The 17,557-nt window shown below is 42.4% G+C and overlaps 1 protein-coding gene across 1 annotated transcript in view; it reads left to right on the top strand.

The window, feature by feature from the left end:
• LOC124798546 (pickpocket protein 28-like) overlaps nt 1-17,557 on the top strand; it is a 276,442-nt gene that overhangs the window by 91,354 nt on the left and 167,531 nt on the right. Inside the window, exon 6 of the mRNA XM_047261997.1 lies at nt 9,837-10,041. Within this exon, the coding sequence (XP_047117953.1) occupies nt 9,837-10,041 (205 nt within the window). The remainder of the gene's footprint in view (nt 1-9,836; nt 10,042-17,557) is intronic.

The raw sequence follows: 17,557 nt of genomic DNA, 5'->3' as shown, positions 1-17,557 counted from the left end.
CAAAAAGAACATTCCTGGCCTGGAGAAGTCTACTAGTAATAAAAACAGGCCTTAAATTATGGAATAAATATTGTTGGTAGTGAAACATGACTATCTACATCTACATCTATACTCCGCGAGCCACCTTACGGTGTGTGGCGGAGGGTACTTATTGTTCCACTATCTGATCCCCCCTTCCCTGTTCCATTCACGAATTGTGCGTGGGAAGAACGACTGCTTGTAAGTCTCCGTATTTGCTCTAATTTCTCGGATCTTTTCGTTGTGATCATTACGCGAGATATATGTGGGCGGTAGTAATATGTTGCCCATCTCTTCCCGGAATGTGCTCTCTCGTAATTTCGATAATAAACCTCTCCGTATTGCGTAACGCCTTTCTTGAAGTGTCCGCCACTGGAGCTTGTTCAGCATCTCCGTAACGCTCTCGCGCTGACTAAATGTCCCCATGACGAATCGCGCTGCTTTTCGCTGGATCATGTCTATCTCTTCTATTAATCCAACCTGGTAAGGGTCCCATACTGATGAGCAATACTCAAGAATCGGACGAACAAGCGTTTTGTAAGCTACTTCTTTCGTCGATGAGTCACATTTTCTTAGAATTCTTCCTATGAATCTCAACCTGGCGCCTGCTTTTCCCACTATTTGTTTTATGTGATCATTCCACTTCAGATCTCTCCGGATAGTAACTCCTAAGTATTTTACGGTCGTTACCGCTTCCAATGATTTACCACCTATGGCATAATCGTACTGGAATGGATTTCTGCCCCTATGTATGCGCATTATATTACATTTATCTACGTTTAGGGAAAGCTGCCAGCTGTCGCACCACGCATTAATCCTCTGCAGGTCTTCCTGGAGTACGTACGAGTCTTCTGATGTTGCTACTTTCTTGTAGACAACCGTGTCATCTGCAAATAGCCTCACGGAGCTACCGATGTTGTCAACTAAGTCATTTATGTATATTGTAAACAATAAAGGTCCTATCACGCTTCCTTGCGGCACTCCCGAAATTACCTCTACATCTGCAGATTTTGAACCGTTAAGAATGACATGTTGTGTTCTTTCTTCTAGGAAATCCTGAATCCAATCACAAACCTGGTCCGATATTCCGTAAGCTCGTATTTTTTTCACTAAACGTAAGTGCGGAACCGTATCAAATGCCTTCCTGAAGTCCAGGAATACGGCATCAATCTGCTCGCCAGTGTCTACGGCACTGTGAATTTCTTGGGCAAATAGGGCGAGCTGAGTTTCACATGATCTCTGTTTGCGGAATCCATGTTGGTTATGATGAAGGAGATTTGTATTATCTAAGAACGTCATAATACGAGAACACAAAACATGTTCCATTATTCTACAACAGATTGACGTAAGCGAAATAGGCCTATAATTATTCGCATCTGATTTATGACCCTTCTTGAAAATGGGAACGACCTGCGCTTTCTTCCAGTCGCTAGGTACTTTACGTTCTTCCAGCGATCTACGATAAATTGCTGATAGAAAGGGGGCAAGTTCTTTAGCATAATCACTGTAGAATCTTAAGGGTATCTCGTCTGGTCCGGATGCTTTTCCGCTACTAAGTGATAGCAGTTGTTTTTCAATTCCGATATCGTTTATTTCAATATTTTCCATTTTGGCGTCCGTGCGACGGCTGAAGTCAGGGACCGTGTTACGATTTTCCGCAGTGAAACAGTTTCGGAACACTGAATTCAGTATTTCTGCCTTTCTTCGGTCGTCCTCTGTTTCGGTGCCATCGTGGTCAACGAGTGACTGAATAGGGGATTTAGATCCGCTTACCGATTTTACATATGACCAAAACTTTTTAGGGTTCTTGTTTAGATTGTTTGCCAATGTTTTATGTTCGAATTCGTTGAATGCTTCTCTCATTGCTCTCTTTACGCTCTTTTTCGCTTCGTTCAGCTTTTCCTTATCAGCTATGATTCGACTACTCTTAAACCTATGATGAAGCTTTCTTTGTTTCCGTAGTACCTTTCGTACATGATTGTTATACCACGGTGGATCTTTCCCCTCGCTTTGGACCTTAGTCGGTACGAACTTATCTAAGGCGTACTGGACGATGTTTCTGAATTTTTTCCATTTTTGTTCCACATCCTCTTCCTCAGAAATGAACGTTTGATGGTGGTCACTCAGATATTCTGCGATTCGTGCCCTATCACTCTTGTTAAGCAAATATATTTTCCTTCCTTTCTTGGCATTTCTTATTACACTTGTAGTCATTGATGCAACCACTGACTTATGATCACTGATACCCTCTTCTACATTCACGGAGTCGAAAAGTTCCGGTCTATTTGTTGCTATGAGGTCTAAAACGTTAGCTTCACGAGTTGGTTCTCTAACTATCTGCTCGAAGTAATTCTCGGACAAGGCAGTCAGGATAATGTCACAAGAGTCTCTGTCCCTGGCTCCAGTTCTGATTGTGTGACTATCCCATTCTATACCTGGTAGATTGAAGTCTCCCCCTATTACAATAGTATGATCACGAAACTTCTTCACGACGTTCTGCAGGTTCTCTCTGAGGCGCTCAACTACTACGGTTGCTGATGCAGGTGGTCTATAGAAGCATCCGACTATCATATCTGACCCACCTTTGATACTTAACTTAACCCAGATTATTTCACATTCGCATTCGCTAATAACTTCACTGGATATTATTGAATTCTTTACTGCTATAAATACTCCTCCACCATCGGCGTTTATCCTATCCTTGCGGTATATATTCCATTCTGTGTCTAGGATTTCGTTACTGTTCACTTCCGGTTTTAACCAACTTTCCGTTCCTAATACTATATGCGCACTATTTCCTTCAATAAGAGATACTAATTCGGGAACCTTGCCCTGGATACTCCTGCAGTTTACCAATATTACGTTGACTTTTCCTGTTTTTGGTCTCTGAGGACGGACGTTCTTTATCAACGATGATAATGTCCTCTCTGGTAAGCCGTCAGGTATTTTATCGTTTCGCCCAAGGGGGGGTCCCTCTAACCTAAAACCTGGGAAAACCTGAACAGAAAAGAATCTAAGCATTTGAGATATTGTGCTACAGATGAATTTTCAAAAAATATTCAAATGTGTGTGAATTCCTAAGGTTGACCAAAGTTCTTAGGTCATCGGTCCCTATTCTTACACACTACTTAAACTAACTTATGCTAAGAACAACACACACACCCATGCCCGAGGGAGGACTCGAACCTCCGGCGGGAGGAGCCGCGCTGTCCGTGACATGGCGCCTCTAACGGCGCGGCCACTCCGCGTGGCAAATTTTCAAAAGTAAGCTGACCGATAAAGTAAGAAATGAGGAGATTCTGCGCAGAATCAAAGGGGAAAGGAATAATTAAAAACACTGACAAGAACAAGGGACAAAATGATAGGACATCTGTTAAGACATCAGAGAAATGACCTCTATCGTACTAGAGAGAGCTGTAGAGGATGAAAACTGTAGAGGAAAAGAGAAGTTGGAATACATCCAACAAATAATTGAGGAATGGTCTGCAAATGCTACTCTGAGATGAAAAGGCTGGCACAGAAGAGTAATTCCCAGTCGACCGCATCAAACCAATCAGAAGACTGATGACTAAAAAAAAAAGCTTATATTCATTATTTCCGATGATCAAATGTTGAAGGTAAAAAACAAAATAGAAATAAATCGAGAAACCTAGATTTAAGGAACTACATCTGACGGCTGCTGGAATACACTGTAGGGACCACGTGGTGTGTGCCGCTGTTATCACAGCTGACCTTCGATTGCTCATTAGGCAGCCACTGCAATTACCTACTGTGTTGTAATTGCATTCTGGAGTGAATATAGCTTTGTTTATGTGAATATGAGTGATTTAAGATTAAGTGAACTGGGCGGGAGGGGGGGGGGGGGGAGGAGGTGTGAGAATCGTGGCAAGGCGCCTCAAATTGCACTGCTATCCCACGCGGCATAAGTTTGAAATTGTTTTCACTGAAAAATAATACTTTGTTTTGCGATCGCGAGTTGTCCTAGCCATGGCAGACAACAGAAAAAGGAACTAAGTTCCTAATAACAATGAAACTAAACAAAAATGGATAAATTGTACGACTGTACTGGCCACTACATATTGAAGTTTGAATAGTTTGGCTCGAGCCCCCACGTGCTAAGGCACGAAAAATTATATATATATTTGTTACACTCAGCTTAATTGAGCGGCCCAGAGATGTCACTGGTCTGTTTGGCTTCGTTTTTCGTCATAGGGTGCCAGCTCATACCTGTCGTGAACTCAATTTTTAAGCTGAAATTAAATATAACAGAACAATGCAGGCAAGTATTGGGGTGTAATTTACAATATTGAGTCACTCACGTTGACTTATAATTTGAACAAGTAGTTTTATTTTTCTTCAATACATTCACTGAATACTTAAAATGCAGTCTGAGGGGCTCTTACGTAAGGGCAGCCGTTAATAACTGATGCTATAAGACTTCACTATAAAATTCGTATGTAGCGATCATGGCACTTGACAATCTGTTCACAACTCACAAAATACACTCTTGTCTGCTGTCCCAAACCACTATACTGCGCTCAACTTGATCGTTTTCGAACGTCGCTACATACATACTTGTCTCCGAACGTGGCTACCAACCCACTACCACCGCCAGATGCACGGCACGTCCGGCTGTTAGCGTCGCTCAAAACCAACTGTCCTCAAAGATGGTCGCCCTATGCACACTCGAAACGGCTGTCTAACTCAAAACAAAGTTTGACAAAAAAATTACGAATATTTTGAAACTAAACACAAAAACACATATGATACATTGAAAAATATGGAAATTTTCCGGGAAATAACAATCTAAAGTCCAATTTTTTGTATCGCTACTGTTTTTTCATAAATGATGTTTATGTGGCGTGATTTTGCTTTTTCCGGATTTTTATACTAAACATAAATAAACAGATAAAAATACATACTTAATTACTCTTCTACCTCTTTAAACTTTAGAATGCTGCCGCTAGTTTCGTCTCTTTAAATTTATTTATTACCAAAAACACAGTTTCTCTCAGTCAAATCCAATATTTCGACCTTTCATTCAAAAATGGTGCACACTGTGCGAAATTGCTCGATGCAGCTCTACTAGCCGCATCTGTAAACACTTTGTTCGTATTAATCGGCCAAAGCATTTCCGAGATATTAGCTTTTGAACTTTCATAAATTTACAATTTTTAACACGACAATAACTTTTAAACTATTATGTATTTTTTGTGGCACGTCTAGATAATTTAGCTTTATATATTTTTCTGTCCATGAGTGCCAACTTGTTTTTATCAGTTTTTCTCTGGAATTCCTCCAAGCGCGAAAACATGGCCATACGCGCCCGTGGCAAGGGCTAGGGTTTTTCCAAGGTCACGTAACCGCTAGCGGCTCGCCACGGCCACGCAGCAACCGCCAGCCACGTGCTCTGCGGAGGGAAACTGCCGCTCTGAACTCCCGCCACAGCTTGTACGCTCACAATGCTTGTAAACGTGCCGATCCGTTTTCAGTTCCTATTGGTTGTGTGTGCCCAGTAGATTTTGCTGATTCGGATTATGGGGTGGGGGATTTCAGATGTGAAATGCTGACTCTTTTCCCGAAACTCATGTTGAAGCATGGTGCTGCTCCGACTCTGTATCTCCCGCGTTCCAAAGATTACTTAGAGGGTACTAACGCGCCTAATGATGGGAAATATTGAGAGGAAAAGTTTTTGTGAGATTAAAGGAAATTATAAATGCAAAATATGCAGGACTAGAAGAATGTACTGTAATCTTGTATTACAACAAGAAATCGAAAACCAAATTATATAGATTCTGTCAGTAGCAGCCGGCCGGAGTGGGCGAGCGGTTCTAGGCGCTTCAGTCTGGAACCGCGCGACCGCTACGGTCGCAGGTTCGAGTTCTGCCTCGGGCATGGATGTGTGTGATGTCCTTAGGTTAGTTAGGTTGAAGTAGTTCTAAGTTGTAGGGGACTGATGATCTCAGGTGTTAAGTCCCGTAGTGCTCAGAGCCATTTCAACCATTTGTCAGTAGCAGCAGCAATTTGTAATTACATTTTGCTAGGATATCAATGAATGATTCTGGCAACTTCGATGATCATGGTGTCTGTGATAGCGCAGTAACAACGACAAATCTAATGCAGTGAGTCTTCTAGCTTTTATAACAAACCATCATGCTGATTCGGCAGGTTCTGATAGGAAAAATGTTATTGGTAAACATTAGTCTGCAAGACGAATTTGAAATTCCGACCTTAGTATCAATAGAACATTGAAATAAATTCAATGGTGACAAGTGAAAATTTTTGTACCCTGGGACCTGTGCCCAGATTTCCAACGTTACGCGAGCAGTTGCTTCAGCTTCACTCTCTTCACGTTTCGCCCAAATTCCCAACTTGTCATAGACTACTGATGTAGCGTCCCCTGTCCATTATCCTCATTGGTTGCAACCTCACGCTGATTCCCGGGAGAGGCCGGACGAAGAGTGCATCAACGCTGAATAATCTTTCATTCAACGTCAAGGTGCATATATTTATATGTGTTATGTCCGTTCTTTTGGACATGTCTGGGTTGTCGGTGAAATATCATCAGATAGCTGAAGTTGTTAATATGACCCAGTGAAAAGCCTCAACATAAATGTTGGCGTACGCTCCATGAGTCACGTAGGCCACACAAGAATGTGCCGTTGTTCGTTCCTCGGTAATTTTTAGTGCATTCATCCCGCTGTTGTGCCAAGAAAATTAGCGAACGCTCCCTGTCCTCCGACACAGCAGAGCAACAATTCGTCGCAACACTCAACTAAACTTATGTTTTCACGCAGTAAAGTGGATAGACACAGAGTAGAAACTGTTGATCAGGACTCCAGAATCAATCAAAGAGATACAGATACAATTCACATCTTTCAAGAGTTAAGTATGTCAATCAAAGAGCAAGATGAAAATCTTGTAGCTTTTGACGATGAAGAAATAATTGTTCGATTACACTAACGAAACGTAATGGGCATCGTATTCAGGCAGAACTTTGAGTCTGAAGAGAAGAAGAAGAAGAAGAAGAAAGTCATGAGCCGGCCGGTGTGGCCAAGCGGTTCTAGGCGCTTCAGTCTGGAACCGCGTGACCGTTACTGTCGCAGGTTCGAGTCCTGCCTCGGGCATGGATGTGTGTGATGTCCTCAGGTTAGTTAGGTTTAAGTGGCTCTAACTTCTAGGGGACTGATGACCTCAAAAGTTAAGTCCCATAGTGCTCAGAGCCATTTGAACCATTTTAAAGTCATGAGTTACATACTGAATGTGAGAAAACGAATTATTGTAGACGACAAGGCTAATAATTTCGAGTATCGTAAGTGTAAACAATTTGGTCCACAATTTTTCACTCAGCGACTCCACATCGGTTGTGATACGAAATGAAAACACCTACTGTCATGTGGGAGTTACCTGCACATTGAAGAAAGACTTCTTGCTGGAAGAGGAGTGGTAAAAGTTTCGGACATTGATTTAAATAACAGCTGCGCACTTCACTTGTTATCGAAAATTCAGTTTCGTTTGAATAAGCAAATTATTGATCACGTATACAATCCGGGATTTGTAACATTAATGAATGGATATGGACTTTTTACGCTAAATGACGCAATCGCGTCGCAGAATGTTCGTTGAGGAACGAAAAATAAACTTAATGAATTGTTTTCTGGTGATGGACGTTCCGGTATCTGCATGTCACTTACAAGGGAACCTCCCCATCGCACCCCCCTCAGATTTAGTTAGAAGTTGGCACAGTGGATAGGCCTTGAAAAACTGAACACAGATCGATTGAGAAAACAGGAAGAAGTTGTGTGGAACTATGAAAAAATAAGCAAAATATACAAACTGAGTAGTCCATGCGCAAGATGGGCAACATCAAGGAGAATGTGAGCTCAGGAGTGCCGTGGTCCTGTGGTTAGCGTGAGCAGCTGCGGAACACGAGGTCCTTGGTTCAAGTCTTCCCTTGAGTGAAAAGTTTACATTCTTTAATTTCGCAAAGTTATGATCTGTCCGTTCGTTCATTGACGTCTTTGTTCACTATAATAAGTTTAGTGTCTGTGTATTGCGACTGCACCGCAAAACGGTGCGATTAGTAGACGAAAGGACGTGCCTCTCCAATGGGAACCGAATACATTTGATCGCAAGGTCATAGGTCAACCGATTCCTCCACAGGAAAACACGTCTGATATATTCTATACGACACTGGTGACGGCATGTGCCTCATATGACAGGAATATGTTTGTGGACCCACCTAACTTGTACACTTGGCGAATTGGTAAAAAGATTCTTCTGCCTTGCCCGATTTAGGTTTTCTTGTGGATGTGATAATCATTCCCAAAAGTGATGAAAGCATAAGAGTTTGTCACATAAACTGCAACAAATGAATGCAACAGTTTCACAGTCGCACAGTTTTCCCTGTGCTCTGTCAAAACATATGTTTTTAACGTTTTCAAATTTTTCCGTGTGTAGACTGTCAAATCCTGCACATGTCCAAGAAAATCTGAACATGTCCTGGAATTTTGGAGAGCGAAGTTGATTATGTGTGAGTGCCTGAACTTTGATAATTGACACACGATCACGTAAACAATACTGCTCTGTGTACCTGTGCAGCTTCGCAAAATCATAGAATCTTTTCACAAAGTGTTTCACTTGCCGAAAACCAAACACATCTAACGGTTGCACAAGAGGTGTACAACCTGGAGGAATGGTAATCACGTCCACTCCCACACTAAAATTGTACAATGCCTGATCCTTCTGTCCTGTATAGCTGTCAAGGAGTAAGGCAAAATCTTTGTCCGCGTAAGGAGCAGTCACACGTTCATGAAGTCTTTCACTAGTCTTCTCTTCATTTTTCCTGACGCACTGCAATTCACAATGACAGTCGGCGTTTGCGTTTGTCTGAAAATAAAAAATTAAAATTTTCACTCGAGGGAAGACTTTAACCAACGACCTCTCGTTCCGCAGCTGTTCACGCTAACTACAGGACTACGGCGCTCCGGAGCTCTCTTTACCCTTGATGTTGCCTATCTTGTGCATGGACTACTCAGTTCGTATATTTTGCTTATTTTTTTCATAGTTCCACACAACGTCTTCCTGTTTTCTCTATTGATCTGTGTTCAGCCTTTCAAGGCCTATCCATTGTGACAACTTATAACTAAATCTGAGGGGCGTGCGATGGGGAGGTCCCCTTGTTAGTATGACACTTGGGTTCACGGAGGACTACAGTAAGATTATTTCAAATGCTCGCCATGACCCTGTACTGATCTGTAGCAGAGAATACACTAAATGTATTGGCTCAGATAATGGAGACACAAAGTCGTAAACTACGATTGAAAAAAATTTACTAGGAAATGTCAGAAACACGAGTGTCCGTGAAAGAGCAATTAATTATTGTTGTGAAACATCTTAAGATATGATCTAAGTTTAACTCTAGCCGTACTCTAGCATTAATTTGAATTTAATTGAATGCGCTGAACCAGAAATGAGTTAACTTAAATTCAACAAAGCACTCGAAACAGCAATATATTCATGGATTTGAATAAAGTGATAATATACGACATACACATATACAAATGGCAGTAGTTCGCGTACGCAAAGAATAAAAGGGCACTGCACTGGCGCAGCTTTCACTCTCAGGTGATTCGTGTGAGAAGGTTTCCGACGTGATTACGATCACACGACGGGAATTAACAGACTCTGAACGCGGAATGGTAGATGAAGTTAGACGCATGGGACATTCTGTTTCCTAAATCGTTAGGGAATTCAGTATCCGAGATCCACATTGCCAAAAGTGTGTCGAGAATACCAAGTTTCACCGGGTGTTGCAGGCACCAGAACAACACGCTGCGCCACAGCCGGGTGAACCAGGTGCGCGGCTGGAGCCTGGACGAGGGCTACACCGGCCGCGCCTCGGAGGCCGTCTACCCGCGGCGCACCGTGTCCGCTGGCGCCGCCGCGGGGCTCACCATCGTCACGTCCACCGACGACCAGAACATCGACGCCAACTGCCGCTGGCCCGTCCAAGGTTTCAAAGTGAGAGCCGCAACTATCGCGACATCAACAGTCAATACATCACACTAATTGCTCTATTACCAACACTCCTCTTCAGTAGAGTTAAAGTACGAATCACACTTGACGGAACGGAATGAAACGGAGCGTCAAAATATTCTACGATGTATTTCAAATAGCATGATTTCCACAGGCTATCAACGGAACGGAACAGGCCGTCATTGTCAAGGCTTCTTGGGAAGGTGGTTTAAACTATGTTATTACAAGGACAGTGGTGTTGTCTGTTAACATCATTAGCTAACCCTCTCTTGCCGCTGTCACTCATTTTATGATAGCGTATTTCGTGCATTTCTGTTACCTAGTCTTTACGTTGATGCTTGATTTGCTTTCGTGGCACACTAGAAAGATTACACGAAGACCTGAATATTTGTGCAGTAAACGCAAGAGATTCCAGGTATCTGAGAGCGAAAAATTATTTGGGTTTTACAACACCTACAAGGCGTTTCACTAAATGTGTTTGAAAAAGTGGTTCAAATGGTTCTGAGCACTATGGGACTTAACTGCTGTGGTCATCAGTCCCCTATAACTTAGAACTACTTAAACCTAACTAACCTCAAGACATCACACACATCCAAGCCCGAGGCAGGATTCGAACCCTGGACCGTAGCCGTCGCGCGGTTCCATACTTAGCGCCTAGAACCGCTCGGTCACCCCGTCCGGCAATTGTGTTTACCTCTGTAAGTTACGAAGTAATAGGCGACGGAAATATTTATTGCGGTAGGTCACCATAAGCAACGTTACACTGTCCGCGGAGCTATGAACGTAGTTTATTGTGTTATTATCCAAAGAGTTACAGCAAAAAGATACAATTTTTTGAATAGAAAAGTAGTTGTTTCTATCATGCACTGGAATCAGTAACACCAGCTGTGTATACATCAATTTAAATTACATTCCTATCATGTTTAGTTTGCGAGTTACAACCCTTCAAAGTTTCAGGGGCAGATACCACACACGCTGCGCATAACGCAATGCTTCTTCTAAATGTGGTGCGGCCGAGTTGTAACGTCGCCGGTGTCACGGAGCGAGAAAATCCCTCGATGCGTTGTTAAAGACTGCCGACTGTCGCCGAACACGGCCGTATACCCGACAGTTCGAGCCACACAAACAAACGGGGCTCAATATACCACAGTTACTGACATCGGATGAAGATGGCATACACGAACAACGCGTACGTTGACATGTTGCTGATGCTCGGCGAGTGCTGACACGATGCCACTGAAGCAGCCATGGCGTACGCCGTGAAATATCCTAGGTGAAGAGCTCCGGCAGCCATTACGTTCTTACGTGCCGAACAACGACTTCGGGAAACAGGCAGCTTGGTAATGCGCCGTAGTAACAGACGAAAAACTGCAAGAAGTGAGGAGACGGAGATGTTTGTTTTAGCTGCAGTACACCACGATCCTCATGTCAGCTTACGAGCCTTTGCTGCAGCCGCTGGTGTGAGTCTCATATCTGTGTGGCCACAGGTTTCACCCGTACCGCCTGTCACTGACCCAGGAGCTGCATGGGAACGATTGCTGTGCGAGAGTTACATTCTGTGAATGAGCCATGCGTAATTTCACGCTGTAGCCTTTACAAGATGTTGCGTTCTCTGATGAGTCCACGTTCACAAATTATGGTGCAGCGAATCGCCATAATGTGCACTACTGGGCCGCAGACAATCCTCGGTGGGTATGACCTGTCGACGTAGGTGGTCTATTAACGTATGATGTGCAGTCCTTGGGGATGAAATCATCGGTCCACACTACTTCCCAGGTACACTGACAGGTGTGTTATATCGCGCGTTTATAGTCGACTGTTTGGGTGGTCTCCTTGGACATGTGTTTACAAGAAGGTGGTTCGGGCGCCATGGTCCTCATTCATGGCCCACAAGGTTGCCAGATTTAACATCATTAGATTTCTATTTGTGGGGATATCTAAAGGATAGTGTTTATGTCACTGAGCCCATATACCCAGATGATCTAAAACGGCGCATCGAACACGCATGTTGCTCCGTAACACCGGCGATGTTACATCTCGTCCGCAGATCCTTTAGAACGCGCGTTGCATTGTGCAGTCAGGAGCATGGACACACATTTGAACATTCATTTAAATCAGCTTTCCACCGCCAGAAGATCCATCACCCACCACACAGCCATGTATTATGTACAGCGTGTGGTATCTGCCCATGAAACTTTGAAGGGTTGTAGCTCCCAAACTATAAGAGATAGGAATGTAATTTAAATTGATGTATACGCTGCTGGTGTTACCGATTCCAGTGCATGATAGAAACAACTATCTTTTCATTTTAAAAAATTATTTTTTTGCTGTAACTCTTTGGATAATAACACAATGAACTATGTTCATAGCTCCGCAGACAGTGTAGCGTTTCTTATGGTGACCTACCGCAATTAATATTTCCGTCGCCTATTACTTCGTAACTTACAGAGTCAAACACATTTAGTGAAACACCCTGTATATTGTGGATAAATAACAACTAAACTTCATGAAAACGTTTTGAATAAATAACCTTTTGTTTAGAGTTAAGACGTCAGCTGTATTCAAGGAGAAAGTGCAGGTACTTTGACGATGTTTAGTGCTCAGGAAAAATAAAACAAGTAGTGGACAAGGAAAAAAGGCTCTCTGTATTGCCATCCAACCTTGTCTGGTACGTTTTTATGTGTGTTTTCCTTATCGAATAGATATCAGTGTTTTGAGATGTCTGGACGTAGCTTTTCTTATTGCTTCACTTCTCACAAGAGGAGGTCACGACGTTCGGATCAGGGATTTACTTAAAACTTTATACACTATTAATAGTCCATTAGGACGGCGTAACGTGCAAGTAGTAAAGGGTATTACTTAGGTGATATCGAGAAAATCGCAAGAGAAGTTTTTCGCGTCACTGCTGTACCGGTGCGTGCGACTGAGCACGAGGTGACGGCGGTCATGCGGTTAGCGTTCAAGCTCCGTCATCGGTAGATCGCTGGATAGCGTCCTGCTCATGTTTTTATTTTCAACACTAGTCATATTATTTCGTTTGTATTACATTCGAAAGGTAATGTGATGAAAAGACACGTGTATTTGCACGAACGTTTATTGGTTTTCCAATGTTATTTGTCTGTTTACTAATTTTTCAAATGGTTCAAATGGCTTTGAGCACTATGGGACTTAACATCGGAGGTCATCAGTCGCTGGAACTTAGAACTACTTAAACCTAACTAACCTAAGGACATCACACACATCCATGCCCGAGGCACGATTCGAACCTGCGACCGTAGCGGTCGCGCGGTTCCAAACTGAAGCGCCTAGAACCGCTCGGCCACTCCGGCCGGCTACTACTTTTTTTTTTTTTTTTACAATTAATATTATGTGATTTTATTTCTGCAGGAAAGTTAAAAACTATATCAAGCGTCTTCAAACTTGTTCATATTTGATTGACAACGAATGAGAAATCGCTTATCCTGAAGAAGCCGTTTAAATGCATTCAATCATACATTCATGAAAATGTTGCGTTGCGCATGGAATGCATCCAGATTGTCGGAAGAAAGAGAAATGTTCCAAAATGTCAACTAGCTTTGTTTTTCCTGAGGAACTCTGATGATTCTTTGTGCATGCAGGAAAACTCTATTCAAATCAAAAATGTTCAAATGTGTGTGAAATCTTATGGGACTTAACTGCTAAGGTCATCAGTCCCTAAGATTACACACTACATAACCTAAATTATCCTAAGGACAAACACACACACCCATGCCCGAGGGAGGACTCGAACCTCCGCCGGGACCAGCCGTACAAAGTCTATTCACTCGATGTAATAGATGTCGTTTTAGCTTATGATTTCCGTGTGTTTGAAAAATATCATCCTGCAACTTGTAATGTCGAAAGCACATTCGACGATTAATCGTACATTGCCCTCTTATTCTGGCATATTGCAACTCATTCTGTTATTGAATAAAATTATTTACACCTTCATTTATTGATGTTTGACTCGGGCTTTCCAAGCCTGTCCCTCGTCCTTGAAACCTGCGTCTGCAGATTGAAGAGTCCAGGTGCAAAGCAGTTCTCGGTACCTTAACCGATTGCGGGTATAAGGGATTTCGGAAATCACGACAGTCATACATTTTCAGAAAAACTTTATGCGTTTGTTCGTTTACTTGCCGATAGTTATAAATATAATATTTGCTGTGAAAGTAAAAACTAGCAAGCAACGAAATAACTTTGGAAATTCAATAAAAGTTCATGCAAATACACGTGTCTTTTCCTAGCATTTTCAGACGCATTATGTATGACATGATTAGTGTTGGAAAAATATAAATAAAAAAAAAAAAACATGAGCAGTACTGACCCCTAGCCGTATGACCACCGCTCACGCTAAGGGTCGCAACACACCGGTACGTCGCTGACGCGTAAATCTTCTCTTGCGATTTCCGCGAAATTACCTAAGTAGTATGTCTTACTACTTGCGCATTTGTTGTCCTAATGGATTATTAAAATGTACAAAGTCTGAAGGAAGTCAGTGAGGGGAACATCATGGCCTTCCCCAGTCAGTGGTTTGTCATTCATACTCAGTCCGTTTGGCCGTTAATAAACTTTGTCATTGATATTTTCTTAATTCCGATACCATATTCTGACTTTTTGTATCGTGGATGGTATTTCACAACCACACTTTCACCGTTCACTTTTATTCTGTAGGGTTCTAGCAGGCGGTTTCTTGTACCTAATTACATAAACGTTAGAGTAGCTAGTGTAACATCACATTTATGGGGCAAAACATTTACCATGGAAGTAAGAAGAAACTCACCACATGACAAGGCGCTAATGATATACAAAAGTAGATTCAGATTTTTGCATTACAATGTCTAGTTCATAATTAAATGTAAATAACGACAGGTTTATAAAGACCCTTACATGTCAGCCTTGGACAACATGCATCATCCTTACAACAGAACAAAATATTATTTACAATCATGCTTGACCTGTAACATACATGGATATATGGTTACAATGTTTATGGTACCGTACGTCAGCCTCATTTGCAACACTGATGTGGTAACAGTACCGAATTTGAAGGTTTATGTTTGTGCTGGTCATGGATATCGTACATGTATAACTAACGAATTTGTGTGTTGGGTGAGTAAGGAAGTTCCGTGTAAAATCTGGACAACCTGTAGTTTGATGATTTGTGTAGACATTGCATGCACCCGTATTGGGCAAGCATACAGCGTGACTGGTTGTATTATCGACTTGTAAAGTTTACTAACGAACATAATGTGACTAACACGTTGTGTGCTCTAGTCGCTACGTCTGTCACACATTTGTTGAAGCTAAAGAATTGGTCCAAGTGAATTCCAAGACGTTGTGCTTTCACTGCATAACGGCAGTGGGGTTTGCAAATTCTGCCTTTTCTTGTATAAAGGGTTGTTTGACTTTTGCCCACATTTATTTTGACCTGACACTCCCTAAACCTTTTCTCAAGCGGTACTAGAACCCGTTGGATTTAAACCGTTTGGTACTGCGCGGATCAAATTAATGTTGACATTGCTTCTAGTGTGAGCTCACCACCATTTGGCTGTGACGCCCAATTCCATTCCGCTGTGTTCCGTTGACATCCAGTGTTAATCAGCCTTAAACCAAATTTCTGATTTCAGATGAGTTGACGATGCCTTTTCACTCTCTGTGTTTGGATGACTGTTCTAGATGTCTTCTGCAAGTGCCCCCTCACCTATGCTCGTTGTTACCGAGGTGGCGCAGTGATAAGACACCGGACTCGTCAGCGATACGATGGCAGTTCATATCCTCATCTAGCCAACTAGAAATAGTAGTCTCATTAAATCAGTTCAGGCAATGCTGAAATTGTTCCTGTCCCAACGCGAGTCTGTGGTCCGTCTCTAATGACCTCTCACCGGCAGAGCTTTGAACCCTAATCTTGTTTAATCTTTTTGAACTACAACCACACTGTGCATTGGTTACATGTCCAAATACATGCCTCAAAACACACTCCGAGATAACCTCAGAAATTACATAACAGGAAACCTGTTGTAATCCGTTCACCTTTTACTGTTAACATGGCTTGTTAGTAACCAGATAACCCGTGACTGCTTAGTGACAGAGCTGTTGCATTGTCACTGCGCCGACACCATTTACTTCTACATATTAGCTTCTGAGAAGCAGTACTTCTTTCCACCAGGAGCTTTCCATAAGAGGGTGACAAAAACAAATGACCTTCAAAATGGGAACCCAATCAGTTCAAAATTATGATTAACAGTAAGAATAATAGGAAAAGTTTCGGAGTAAGCGAAATGAAACTTCACAGGTTAGGAGGTTTGGGATGTTATTTCAATTATTACAACATCGAGCCGAATTTACTATGAACTTGACAGTATGAACCCACATATACACTCTGAATCGGTGGTCATCAAACGTAATTCCAATAATCGGGATACAGGAGGTTGTAACTGCTTGCAGTCTCGCTTGCAGTCCCATCTCATAGTAAATCTGTCGTCCAGGTTGAATCAGTCGGTTACAGTTCGGAATCTGGCCGTGTGTATTGTAGAGTGTTTCATGAGCGACACGAGTGCTCCGTCTGGCGTTGGTACGTTTAGCTAAGGAAGATGTAAAATTTTCTGGTGGACACCTGTTAGGGCAGCTTATAAAATCGACTGATATGTTTATTCATTCCTGTTCTAATAACTTTACACATATATATAACTTTACACATATATTTTTATTCTGCAGTTGCATATCCTTCATATTACAAGCTCTATTTTGATAAATAATTGAGACACCGTAGAATATGGAAATACTGTAAGTTACAACAGTATTCTCAGTATCCTTAGGTATTTTTGATGTATAATTTAGTTAGCAGAGGCATGGAAATAACAGTGTGACGTTTGAGAGTTCCACAAGCCAACTCTGTGGGGTGCATACTAATTGGCCGCTTGGTTTTTTATTTATACAGAGAGAACAGTAATAGAACCGAAAAACTGCAGGGTCGGATTCCTGACTGGAAACGGAAGTAAAAAATGTCCTACGTACATATGTCCGGAAATGCATAGATGCCACAGTAGATGGCGCTGACAAATGGAAGTTCCTCAGATCACTTGTGTTCATTGTGTGTTGCAGGCTGTCTGATTGACGGATCGTACCGTAAGCAGCAGAATGGTTCCGTATTCATGTCGGCAACAAGCCGAGATGGTGTTCGCGTACAGTCAAGCAGGTGGAAACGGTCGAGAGGCAGCACGGCTGTACCAGAACAAGTACCCTCACAGACACAAACAACATTACACTACATTTCGAGCCCTTTTTGGGCGTCTGTGTAATCATGGATCCTTTAAGACAGACGAACGTGCAGCGAGGCGGTGGACTGTGCGTACACAAGATTTGGAGGACCGGTTTATAAGGGATATTGACACGAATCCTTGCATAAGCTCCAGGCAAGTGGCGTCTGTCCTGTATGACAAGTGTGTGCGAACGCTTGCATTGCATCCCATGGAGGCCACTTTGA

This window comes from Schistocerca piceifrons, chromosome 5 (assembly GCF_021461385.2).
Source record: "Schistocerca piceifrons isolate TAMUIC-IGC-003096 chromosome 5, iqSchPice1.1, whole genome shotgun sequence".
NCBI lineage: Eukaryota > Metazoa > Arthropoda > Insecta > Orthoptera > Acrididae > Schistocerca > Schistocerca piceifrons.
The sequence above is the reverse complement of the archived record's forward strand: the minus strand, read 5'-3'. Positions and strand labels throughout refer to the sequence as shown.